Below are 13,627 nucleotides of genomic sequence, written 5' to 3' on the forward strand. Positions count from 1 at the left end.
AGCAAAGCAGGGCTCAGAACTCAAGACTACCCACTGTCATTGGCCCAAAAGCCTAAGCACAGGTAATTAAACTTCACTTTAACATTCTCCTTTCTAAGTGGGGAGATAGCATTCCCAAGATAACTGGTTATCCAATACCAAGTGATCATTCTCAAAACATATATATGAGTAACATTATACTGATTAAGCAAGTGATATTAAGGAATAAGTATATATATATATATATATATATATATATATGTGTGTGTGTGTGTGTGTGTATGTGTGTGTATACATATATGCATGTGTATAAGAACAATTTATTTAAAAGGCTAGGAATCTGAAAGATAACAAGAAGGGACATATAGGGAGGTGGAAGGAGAAAAGCAAAAGAAGAAGTTATGTAATTATATTATAATCTTGATTTAAAAGAAAAAATTAATATTTACCTCCTACACTATGAGAAGACATTTTTGCTGAAATTTACAATATAACCTTTCAGAAAGATTTTTTTAAAGTCCCTGGGATATTGAAAGGATAAGAGAAATCAGATGATCATACCTACTGATGAACCATAAATCATTTCTTCTTTTTTCTCATTTGTGCTATAGATTGAAATCTCTAATCTGTAAACAAATCTTCCTGGAAACAAACTCTGTCTATTTCTCACTCCTTTCTAGACCATGAAAGCCTTCATTCATAGATATTCGTTACTTAATTAAGTAATATCAAAAAGCTGGGAAGGATTTAGAGTATCCTTTAACAAAACAGCCATATGTTTTTCCAAAGTCAGTTTCAGAGTCAGGGAGAAGCCACAGCAGTCTGACCCCTGTCACAGGAGTCTTCCCCTTACCACATTAGCTTCTATACAGCTACAGTAACACACATATTCTGGTTTCCAGAAGCAAAAGAAACTGGCCTCAGAGCTATGCATTTGATGTTCTCTTCTTTACCTGTGTCTGCTTGAGTCATTTACTCTCCTTGATCACAAGGTCCTGGGAAACCTTCGCTCAGAGACACAAAATTGTATTTTCTGTTTGTTTTTCTTCCCCTATAATGTTTTAATGATTCCTCAAGATCCTGAGTAGACAGACAGTCCTACAGATCTCTATGAAAACTCTATCACTTACAAACCATGACTGAGAAGGCAAGTATTCATTGCTTAGCTTGTTTCCACATATCTCAGGGATTAAATGTGCAATCATTTGGATAGATCTATGCAGAGAACCTTACACACTGCATAGCCAACACACAAATGTTCTTTTTCCTTTGTCGGTGTTTGTTTATTCACCAATTTCCAGGAAGGTCACAATCTCACCGCCACCCAGAAAAGAAAAGACTGTAATCATAGCTGTCAGGTGTTAATGCTCTCCCGTCTAAAAGAACTGTCAAAGCATAGTCTGATCTTAGTTATTTGGAAACTAGAGAAAAAACATGAGTGATACTTGTTTCTCCCAGAGCTGTAGGCACACCTCATCACTACTGACTCTGAGCCTAAGACATATCTCCTTATATCACCCTGAAACTGTGGGATTTTTGTTCTGTTTTGTTTTGGGGTGTGTGTGTGTGTGTGTGTGTGTGTGTGTGTGTGTGTGTCTGATATAAACCTGGGTTTCTGGAGCAAAGGAACCTACGTCTAGCTTTGGAGTGAATTTCTGGAGTTCTCCCAAAGCAAGGTGCCCTAAAAGCTAAAACCAAGTTAGCCAAATGAGAAGTCTTCTAACATTCTCCAGTCTTACTACACAGCAGAAAAAAATAATGACATCTTGAATTTTGCAGGAAAATGGATGGAGTTAGAAAACTTTTTTTTTTGAGTGAGATAACCCAGACACAAAAAGACAATTATCACATGTACTCACTCATTGCTGTTTTTAAACATAAAGCAAAGAAGACCAGCCTACAATTCACAATCCCAAAGAACTTAGACAACAATGAGGACTTTAAGAGAGACTTACATAGATCTAATCTACATGGGAAGTAGAAAAAGAAAAGATCTCCTGAGTAAATTGGGAGCATGGGGACTTTGGGGGAGGGTTGAAAAAGGGAGAGGAAAGGTATGGAGGGGAGCAGAGAAAAACGTAGAGCTCAATAAAAATCAATAAAAAAAAGAAAATGGAATCATGTCAAAAGTATTGGTATAAGACAAGACACTCAGAGAAGGATAGCTATAAGAATCAAGTAACATGTAAGTAGTGGTCTTAAAACATCTGGAGAAAATAATCTTCATGAATGTAGACAGAAGTGTGAATAAACAAATCAATATGCATGCATGTATTTGCACATGTAAATGCTGCCTATATATCGGTAAACTGAGATAATAAACAAGATAAGATGTGTCCACATCTATGTTGAAATAGAGTTAAGAATGGGTGCTCATTGGAGATGGAAGTCGGACTGAGTCTAATGTGGAAGGCTATGAACGTGTCTTTTGAACAGCAAATATTTTGAGAATCTATAAGACTATATCAAGGTGTAGAAGTGTCGTTTTGGAAAAATGCCCTCCTATACTCTGAAGATGAGTATGTACTGGACACTTAGAATTTATAATTTTTCCAGAAATAAAATCTGTTTTATCTTTTCAGAAATATATGGGTACTTTTCTTTCTTTTTATTATTGCTCTATTTTTCTATATATCAAATTATATTAAAATTTTTATATATTTAATATAACTTATTTAAATAAAAAGTTTATATTTGTCATCCAAAGCATGCTCTATTATAATTTTTAAAAATCCTGTTATCATTTTTAAAAATCCCATTTCAGTAACTGTGACAATAAAAAATGATGTTCAAATGTGGTCAGTTACCTCAGTCTCTTATTGTTCTTACCTCCCAAGTATCCACCATGATAAGTCTAGAGAGAGGGCCTAGTCATTAAGAGCAATAGCTGCTCTTACAGGGACCTAACTTTTGTTCCCAGCACCTACATCTCAGTTCACAACTCCCTTTAACTCTTTCTAGGGTATCTAACGCCCTCTTCTGGCTTCCATTGACTCCTGCATACACGGGTTGTACACAAACAAATGCAAGCAAACACATATACATACAAATATAAATACATAAACTTCCAAAATTGTAAAAAAAAGTATGGATCTGGGAAAATTTTCCCATAATTAGTGACAGATAACTAAACAGTGTTTTCTAGGAAATATTTAAGCACTTCCAAGAGTTATTGATGACTCCAATACTTGATTTTCTTCTGCAACATTGATTCCTTTGAATTACTGTTTACATATTTCTCACAAATGGTGCTCCTAAACTGCATGAAAAATGTGAACAATATGGTGGAAACATATTCCTCATGGTTAACTGAGATTTCTGAAGTAACAATGTTTTTCCGATTCAGGAAGCAGGGAAATGTTGACCTCATCAGTAGCTTGATGATCATAAAATATGAAGAAAGGCAATGTGCCTGCATTAGTCTCAAACCAGTCATGAGTGCACCAGCTGTTAGTTGTAGAGACTTCCTCACTGCATGTCTTGATTCCTGGTTTCTTGTCCTTCAGTTAACGCAGCTCTTGGAATTACCCAAGCAAGAAGCTCTGACCCCAAGACGCATTCTGGGTTCTTCCTGTTATGGCGCTGTTCAATGTCACTCGCCCTGCTTCCTTCCTCCTGACTGGTATCCCTGGTCTGGAGAGCCTCCATCCCTGGCTGGCAGGACCCCTCTGCGTGATGTATGCCGTAGCCCTTGGGGCAAACATTGTGATCCTTCAGGCCGTGCGAGTGGAGCCGAGCCTCCATTCTCCCATGTACTACTTTCTGTCCATGTTGTCTTTCAGTGATGTGGCCATGTCCATGGCCACACTGCCCACTGTGCTTAGAACCTTCTGCTTTGATGCCCGCAGCATTGCTTTTGATGCCTGCCTAGTCCAGATGTTCTTAGTCCACTCTTTCTCCATGATGGAGTCAGGGATTCTTCTGGCCATGAGCTTTGACCGCTACGTGGCCATATGTGATCCTTTACATTATGCCACTGTGCTCACCAATGAATTCATTGCTGGAATGGGGGTAGCTGTGACTGCTCGAAGCTTCATCACCCTTTTCCCCCTGCCCTTCCTCATCAAGAGGCTACCTATCTGCAGATCCAATGTTCTTTCCCATTCCTACTGCCTGCACCCAGACATGATGAAGCTTGCTTGTGCTGACATCACCATCAACAGTATCTACGGGCTCTTCGTTCTTGTGTCTACCTTTGGCATGGACCTGCTTTTTATCTTCCTCTCCTATGTGCTCATTTTGCGTTCTGTTATAGCCATTGCTTCTCATGAAGAACGCCTCAAAGCTCTCAACACATGTGTGTCGCATATCTTGGCTGTACTTACATTTTACGTGCCAATGGTAGGGGTCTCTACAGTACACCGCTTTGGGAAGCATGCACCACGATACATACATGTTCTTATGTCCAATATCTACCTCTTTGTGCCTCCTGTACTCAATCCTCTCATTTATAGTGCCAAGACAAAGGAGATACGCCGTGTCATCTTCCGAATGTTTCGTCGTACCAAACTGTGACTTTCACGTCTTTCTTTAGGATCTGATGATTGCAGTGCCTATGGGTTTTCACTGATGATGTCATCAATATGATCATAATTTTCATCATGAGCATTATCAACATTATAAGTATAATATGGCTGTGCAAACATGGAAAGCTATGAGACCAGGAAAATTAAGACACAAAACTTAAAACATAAAATAAGAAGGTGCAAAGCAGTGGTGCATTTAGCTAGCGTGTGTGTCATCCATAGAAAGGTAAGTGTTAGAGGCAACTGAGTAGTTGTGTAATGTTTTACAGATTAGCCTAAACTCAGAATTATTTTTATAAAGATAGCAAATTTTCCTAATGTAACAATCAATTTTACTGAGGCATTAAATGTGCCATGTTCTAGTTTAAAATCTTTGTATGCGGGGGCTGGAGAGATGGCTCAGTGGTTAAGAGCATTGCCTGCTCTTCCAAAGGTCCTGAGTTCAATTCCCGGCAACCACATGGTGGCTCACAACCATCTGTAATGAGGTCTGGTGCCCTCTTCTGGCCTGCAGACATACACACAGACAGAATATTGTATACATAACAAATAAATAAATATTAAAAAAATCTTTGTATGCATTGACTTACTTAGTGTTCATATTAATCTCATAAGGCACAGAGAATGAACTGCTCAGAGTTACATAAATCTTTGAGATTAAATTTATGTTTGCTTCCCACCCAAGTGCAGCATCTAAATGAAAGACTAACATCTCACTTATCTGCATTGTATAAAATCAGTTCGCTGTCTGATCTGCATTATATAAAATCTGCTTGCTGTCTGACCTGCATTGTATAAAATCAGCTCACTGTCTGATCTACATTGTATAAAATCAGCTCACTGTCTGATCTACATTGTATAAAATCAGCTCACTGTCTGATCTACATTGTATAAAATCAGCTCACTGTCTGACCTGCATTGTATAAAATCACCATTGCTCCCTGATTTTCCCCAACACCATTGCTATAAACATCCAAAGGCTGATAGACTTTTAGAACTTACTACAAAAATAAATGAACAAAGATGACCCAAAAAAACTGACAGCTGGCAACACTGAGAACTTTCTGGGTTACTCTCTACGTCTTCTCTCCCTACTGCATTTATCTTTTTCCCAGAAAGATGGGGCTCAATATCACAGATTCCTTTTCTTTTTTTGTTTTTATTGAACAATATGTTTTTCTCCACTCCCCTCTTCCTCCCTTCTCCCCCTTTACCCTCTCCCATGACCCCCATGTTCCCAATTTACTCAGGAGATCTCATCTTTTCCACCTTTCTATGTAGATCCGTGTATGTTTCTCTTGGTGTCCTCTTTGTCTCAGGTTCTCTGGGATTGTGGCCTGTGGGATGGTTTTTCTTTGCCTTATGTCTAAAAGCTAGCACAGATTTTTGAATCATGAACTTTTCTATAGGGTGGCCGATATGCTGAAGTCATGGTTTTTCTTTTCTCTTCCTTTCTTGGGATAATAATGTTTTTTCGTGTAATTCCATGAAAGAGATGTCATAAACTATGTTCTAGGATTCTCAGAAGAAAAAAAAACTCTGGGATACACAGCATAAAACATTCATGATTCACTAGTAGAAAATGATTCTTTCTGACCTTCTTTTAGAACGATTTTCCTTGTGTGCCATTTCTTTGGTGACAGAGCTTACATACACTAGGAAATACCTTATTTTGATTACCTCAGACTAAGCTTGGGCTTATGTCCAGCTGAAAAAAATAGGTGGGGTGACTATGTAATCTATTTTGTCAAGAAAACAGCTAGAGAGACCCAGGACAGCAGAGGATACCATTTGTACAAAGTTTTCTTTTGTATGCAAGACCCTACTGGGAAATGTCAAAATGAGTGATGTGTACAAAGGGAGGAGCATGTACACAGAGTGTAGACAGAGTCAGGATTTGTGGGCTAGCTCTCAGAGTTCATGACTACGGCAAGAAACTCATATGTATGCTGGTATGCAAAGTTAACTTTTCAGAGAATTGTTGGATAATGTAGCAACATGATTTCAAAGGAAAAATAAATAGGAATACTTAATTTAGAGTCAAATATAATTGTAAATTTAAAACTAACTTTGCTGAGTCATAGAAAAACTCCTATCTTGCATTAGGATGTAAATGATAATTAATGGCATAAAATTTTACTTCTAAATAAAGATATCTATAAAAAGAAAAGGCTTAAGGGAATTGCTAGATAAACATAAGAAAAACACTCCCTGGTGGCCAACCAAAGACACAGAGAGCCATTTGTTTGACCATAATCTGACATTAAGAGAAAACAAAACAAAACCAAACAAAAACAAGGAGCAAGAGATTAGAAAGCTCCTCTGTGGCTTCCGGTTCTGCTCCACTTTTTCCCTTCCTTTCTCCACCATCAAATACAAATTCTAATGCTTTTCAGTAGCAACGAGGATAGGCTGGAGTTTTGTTTTGCTTTATTTTGGATGTTGGGACTATTCATACAGTTATAGTCAAAGTCATAGGTAGGCCACCCCTACAACTACAACCTAAAACAGAGCTAAGCAAACCACTATTGGGTTTTATACTTATTGTTTTGCTGCAGTGCTTCCTTTGAACCCAACATTTATTTCCATACTGAAATAACAAAATATCTTGTTTAGTCCTAGGAAAAATATTTAAAAGACAATTCATTTACTTCTTTTTAAAATACCATTAGACATAGTTTTAACTTAAGAAAATAAAATATCAGACATTGTTCACACTAAGATTATCAAGAAGACAAGTTTCTAATTTACAGAAAGTATGTGGAAGTGTGGGAGTCATGCTTCCATCCTGACTTCTCATGGATACATATCTCATCTCCATAGCAAGGATTGAGTTGGTCGATAAGAACAGAAACTAGGAGGAGCAATTATGTTTGCACAGGATTCTTGGTCTTTGTGCCTCATAGTTAAGATTCATAAAAGTCCTGTGATAAACAAGAGCCAACACCGAACATAAGAAACCAAAGTGACATTGCAGGGAGTTCCACAGGATTTCAAGGAAGGAGAGATTCTTCAGAAATGACTCTCACAAGAAGACAGCAGCCACACCCCAAAAGTGACTAACTCTCAGTGTCATTTCCTATGTAACCTGAAGCAGAGTCAAGAAGTGGTTTAGCTCTTCTTAGATACCACAACTTTGCTGCTGCAGACACAGTCCAGCTAGCCTGGAAGCGGTCTTCACTACCATGGCTTTATAAGTAATAAACAAAGCAGGACACAACGGGTTCATCTTCCAAGTTAAGTTAGGTGCCCCTGAAGGGCATTTCCTCATCAAGTGGACACTGCTGCATCACCAACTGGATATGTTTTCTGAGTCATGAACTCAGAGTCCTCTGTCATCCTATTTCACCTTCAACTGTGAAGGGATCTATCTGTTGCTGCCTGTGCATCTTGTTCATATTTATTAAATAAAAAGGTTTTGCCCTTTCTTTCCATTATATACAGATGATTAGTTCATCAAATATATGTGATAAAATAAAAGAAATAATTATACTTAGATGAATGTTTAATTTATTGATTTTTATCTGTACTTGTATAACTTGCACTCCAGTTGGCAGCACTTAAAGGTTTGCTATTAAATAGCAATTCTCTTAAACCTCCAACACTCTTCAAATGTAAAGTAGAATCTCAAGACAGCATCTATGAATCTCTAGATGCAGGTGTTACTCACCCAAACACTGGGGCATGGCAGGCAGCAGGCTCAGATGTCCAGAGAGCCTGCCTCAGTTAGTACAAGTTCAAAAGGCAGAGCTGAGCAGCAGACAACCTGAATCTTACATCATTTGCTTCCAGCATTTTGCTCAGAAAATTCTGTCTAAAGGATTTTTCAGTGCTCATTCTTTCTAGCACAGAAATTATCAGCCTGCGTGTAACCCCAGCATTAAAGCACTATGGAGACTTGGGCATGGATTCTGAGGGTAAAGTACAGTGTTTATGAACTTTGTTCTTTCATTTAAAGGAATACAACAGCTCATCTATTACTTATTCACTCAATAATATTTACCGAAACCTACAATGTACCAGGTTTGGTGTGAAGACTGTGACAATATGACTTAGTCATTGGAGGGTGGGCAAGATTCTACATGAAGAGTTACAGGAAGAATGCAGTCTGTCAACTATTCCAGTGCTTAGTTTTTATTTATCTACATACACATTTCTTCTTTTCTTTTATGTTCCTCTTTTTATTAACAAATATTAATTATACATAGTAATACAATGTGGTGTGATATTTTAGTGCATTCCTGCTGTATGCCTTTTACCCGCCCTCCCCTTCACAACTTCTAGTAATGAGGGGGCTACATCCAAGTCACTTCCTCAAATTCCACATAAGGCAAGAACATATGGTATTTGGGAGTAATTGTAGCAAAATGATGTCACTGGTGAAGTAAGTCTCCATAGACATTATGTGAAGGAATAACTAAGGATGAATACCACAAAACTATGTATTAAAGGTAAATAAAAGTGAAGAGAAACAAGAGATTGAACCCAGGACCTGGTCCATGCTGGAGGAGAACTCTGATCCTGAACTACATCCCCAGTCTTTATGGTCTTGACATCTAGTTCTTATTATTATTGTTAACTGAGATGAGCTGATCCTTAAACGTTGACAAAGTTAAAGCTTAACACATGGCCAATGGCTTTTTCTATACTGAAAACAACTTAACACAATTCCAATTTTTGAAGATGTAGAAAAGTAAGTAAAATAATTTTTAAAAACTCAACAAATTTCTGCTAAGCAGATATATCCAAAGGGAGTGACAGATAGTAGATTGGAAATATTTCATGCAAAAAATATTCAACAAAAATGGAGATATATCATTATGCTTCACAAGAAATACAACTCAGTATTTAGAATCCAAATATCTATAAAACCTTTTACAAATAATATAAATGTTCCCAATTATAGAAAATTATTGTTGGAAATAAAACAGATACAAATTGGACAATGTTGTTTTATTTATTATCAGACATAAACTTTTTCAAAATAATGAAGCTTCTCAGTTAGATATTATTAATGGTTCTTAAATTATTTGGAAGTTGACACACTATATAAAATATTTATTTTTGCTAGTAATAGAAAATATATTAATTCAGGAAAAATTAAAAATCTCTTATTTATGGAGTAGATTTTTATTTGATAAGGAGTAGCAAAGCAGAATACATATTTGTTAGTATAAATGGCAAATACTTTCCACACTCAATATGGATACAGTTCTTCCCCTATAAAAATATAATCAAGTACTCAGCATTCTTATGCCCTATTATATAACTAAGTTGCATAGATAAACTTGAGCTTCAATTATTTTCCCTGTATTTATGTATTTATTTTGTGTGTATATGTGTGTGAGCACAAGCATATTAGTGCCATGGTGAGCAAACAAAGGCCAGAGGACAACTCTCAGAAATTGGTTCTGTCCTACCAAACATTGTTGGATACAGGGATTGTACCCAGGTCATCAGGTCTGTGTGCAAGCTCCTCTACCTACTAAACCATCATGCTTGTCACAAATTTCAACTTTAGAAATCTGAAAAATACTGAAGTCAGAAATATGGTTCATAATTTCAGAAAGAAAGAGAGAGAGAGAACACCAACCCTGCTAGTATGAATTAAAAGCCAAGAGTTCGTTATCATCCTTGGCATTTTGCATATTTGCATGTATATATGCAAATGTGTATATGCAAATATATATATATGTATAGAATTGCCTTCTCTTTCCCTCTTTCTCTCCAAATACTAAGGAAGTTGGCTTCTGCAATGACCCAAAAGATTCTTGGGAGAGAAGAATTTTGGCTGGTTTTGTTTTCCGTTTCTTCTGTAGCATGTTTCTGATTCCAAGCTGAATGTGTTCTGTGCTCTGGAGGATGCCCCACCTCATCTCTGCTCCAGCCTAATCTACAGGTGTTGCTTCCAAGCCAGCCTTCGTCTTGCAAAACTATAGCACTCTTCTACCTGACTCCCTATACTCTTCTCTTTCGGAGCCTTCTTTATCTTGCACAGAGCCCTCTTTCTTTCACTTAATGTGCTTTACTTCAGGTTTAGTGTGCATTCTTTTGAAAGAGCTCATTTGATAAGCATCTTTGAGATTGGCAAAGACTTGGGGCAATGATGACAGTACTTAGACATCTCATGTCTCTGAGACTTTGAAACCAGTAAGCTTCTCTCCTTGTTTTACCAATCTGTAGTAAATCCTTCTACTCAAATTCCTTCTTGAAATATATCTTCCTATAGTTAGAAATAAGCATATCTATATCTCTGTTACCTTCATTGTGTCATATGTAGGTTTTTATTTTACGTTTCTGTCACTTAATTTTCATTCGAAAAGGGCCTTTAGGGGCATTGCAAGTGTATGCTCTCGTTTGTGTAGGTCACTGTCCTGTTACTTCTCCCACATAGCTTTGCTTTTTAAAACTTATTTCACCATCTTACCAGGAAAATATAAAGAGATATCACTTGTTAAAGACTTCTGCCCAAAGTATCTGATTTCTCCATTGCTCTCCTACAAGTTTGACTTACAAAATCCCCTGTTTACTATTTGGTGGAAGTCTCCAGCCCACTGTACTTAATTCTATCAGTGCCTGTGTCATATGGATTGTGCTCACATTTGTGGATCTTAGGTTTCAGACTTTTCACAGCTGTGATCCTGTGATTTCCCTGGCATCTGTCTTGTCTCTGTTGTGGTCTTTGGGAGGCCCTACTCATTGTAGAACATAAACACATACAGAAGTAGACTGTAGACCACACTGCCATGGCTTATGGACCACACTGCCGTGGCTTATGAAGGGAACTTCCCCATCCACTAGTCACTAATATCAGTTCATCTTCCACTCAGTGTTCCTATTAGCTTTTTAGGAGAAAGTTAATCTTTCCCTTAGTTGTGCTTGAGTGATGATAGCACATGTCACCATGATCAAATAGCTCCTGTAGAACTCAAAAGTTTGAAGTTTAAAGATATCCAAAACTGTTCTTCTTTTACCAGATAACATCAGATATATGTATGTATGTATGTATACATTATATATATGAGTGAATTTACTTTTATAATACTTGAAAATTTAGGTATTAGTGGTATATTGGAACCAAACAAGATCTAATTCAAGAGCTTTTTTCTTGTTTGATTGGAGAGGATTAATTTGCAGCAAACTATGCCCTAATTAGTTAGTCACATGGTGTTTTGAGTTGCAGATTGAGTCTAGGCTATGTCTTGTAAGCAATGCATACTCCCAAATGTAGCTAAAAATATACATATTTAAAGGTCCACAGACTATCTTGATACATTCAAACATCAACAAAAACAAAAATGTCTAAGCTATGTAGTGTTCCAGAAAGTACATCTCCAATCAGAACTTGGTGCCTGACAGCATCTTGTGCAGCCTCCTGCGAATCTCCTTTGTCTTGATGGAATAGATAATAGGATTGAGCATTGGAGGCACAAAGAGATATACCAGGGATGTGAACTTGTGCACATACTCTGGGGCATGCTTTACAAATCTGTGGACCATTGACACACTAATCATGGGCACATAGAAGATGAGTACAGCAGAAATGTGTGACACACATGTGTTGAGTGTCTTGAGTCTCTCTTCTCGGGAGGCAATGGCCAGCACAGAGTGCAGAATGAGCACATAGGAGAGAAGGATGAACATTGAATCTATACCAAAAGCAGAGATGACAATAAACAGCCCATACATGCTATTGATGGTCGTATCTCCACAGGGTAGGCGTATCAGGTCTGGGTGCAAGCAGTAGGAATGAGTCAGAACATTAGCCTTACAAAAGGGCAGCCTCTTCAGTAGGAAAGGAAGTGGAAAGACCATGCAGAAGCTGCGGACAACAATAGACATACCCATGTAGGCCACACGAGCGTCAGTGAGCACTGAGGAATAGTGCAAAGGGTTACAGATGGCCACATACCTGTCAAAACTCATGGCCAGCAGAATGCCAGACTCTGTCCAGGGAAAAAAGTGTATGAAGAACATCTGGGCCAAACAGGCATCAAAGGCAATCTCTGGAACATGGAAACACATAGAAGCCAGCACCGTGGGCAAAGTAGAAAAGGATACTCCCAGGTCATTGACAGATAGGAGGGACAGAAAGTAGTACATTGGCTGGTGCAAGCTCTGTTCCTCCTTTATGATGAAGAGAATGAGGACATTGCCTACAATGGAGATAGCATACAGCAGCAGCAGGAGGCCACTTAGCCAGTGCTCCAGACTCTCCATCACCGGAAAGCCCGTGAGTATGAAGCTAATGGTGCTTGAGGTGTTAGTCTGGAAGCTCCTCATCAGGATTGCTGAGTAGCTACCTAACAACTGTAGGGAGATAGACCAGAGTGAAGGGAGATTAGGGCATGGAAAAAGTGAAGAGGTGGGCCAGCAAGTGTCTCACAATAGGAGGGAAATGATGCCTAGATTCTGACTCCAAACACCAGGAAGGATGTAGAAAGAAATTTTCCCTTTCTGAGGAGACTTCCCTTGACTCTTTTTAAAACATTCTTTATTCTGCCTATGCCAGGTTATTTATAGATGTTTACATCTGTGTGACCTGGCCTTTTCTGCTTCTGGTTTTTAGACATTATCATACAACAAGTGCTCAATGAATTCAGTTCTTAATACATTAAGGCTGAATTATTTTCTTCTAGGAAAGTTATGACACTTTTCAGCTAGCTTCTAAGCTGTCTGTCTTTCTCCTGAATTCAAATATCCCAGTAACTCATCTTCTCTCTGTTGTTTGAGCCCCTCATTTATTCACTGGAATTCCATATCCTCACTCTCTGCCACTCCTGGTTGCTTTTGATTTTGTTTCCTGTATGTATATGTTTCCTTGGGTCAAATATTCTCAAACTGAACTGTATGCTGCATTGATTTGAAGGGCTTACAAATGTTCTTCAGGCCACATTCATAGCAGTTGTGTCTGAAAGCCTGCAAGATGGGATAAGGAATCCACTAAAAAAGATAATGTAATATTTTCTTGCCCTCTGTGGCTTATTTCACTTAATATGATTGTATTTAGTACATATATTTTCTTGAAAATGACATAATTTTATTTTTCTTCATAGAATAATAAAATTTGTGCTTATACACACAAGTACACGCATGTGTGTGAGTACACTCACATAATATAT

At 37.8% G+C, this 13,627-nt stretch overlaps 2 protein-coding genes across 2 annotated transcripts; one reads left to right on the forward strand and one right to left on the reverse strand.

Moving 5' to 3' along the window:
* Window positions 1-3,555: 3,555 nt before the first annotated feature.
* On the forward strand, window positions 3,556-4,494 carry LOC126492666 (olfactory receptor 51I2). Its single transcript, XM_050129209.1, has one exon. It carries the CDS (start codon window positions 3,556-3,558, stop codon window positions 4,492-4,494), a length of 939 nt encoding a protein of 312 aa, XP_049985166.1.
* Window positions 4,495-11,843: 7,349 nt separating this feature from the next.
* Window positions 11,844-12,788, reverse strand: LOC126492660 (olfactory receptor 51I2-like). Its single transcript, XM_050129202.1, has one exon. It carries the CDS (start codon window positions 12,786-12,788, stop codon window positions 11,844-11,846), a length of 945 nt encoding a protein of 314 aa, XP_049985159.1.
* Between the last annotated feature and the right edge of the window lie 839 nt (window positions 12,789-13,627).

Source organism: Alexandromys fortis, unplaced genomic scaffold, assembly GCF_014885135.2.
Source record: "Alexandromys fortis isolate MF-2015 unplaced genomic scaffold, M_Fortis_MF-2015_v1.1 scaffold_303, whole genome shotgun sequence".
In the NCBI taxonomy this organism is placed as follows: Eukaryota; Metazoa; Chordata; class Mammalia; order Rodentia; family Cricetidae; genus Alexandromys; species Alexandromys fortis.

Bases quoted from the DNA above. Each gene is read 5' to 3' on its own strand.
- LOC126492666 (XM_050129209.1), top strand. From the start codon at position 3,556: ATGGCGCTGTTCAATGTCACTCGCCCTGCTTCCTTCCTCCTGACTGGT.
- LOC126492660 (XM_050129202.1), bottom strand. From the start codon at position 12,788: ATGAGGAGCTTCCAGACTAACACCTCAAGCACCATTAGCTTCATACTC.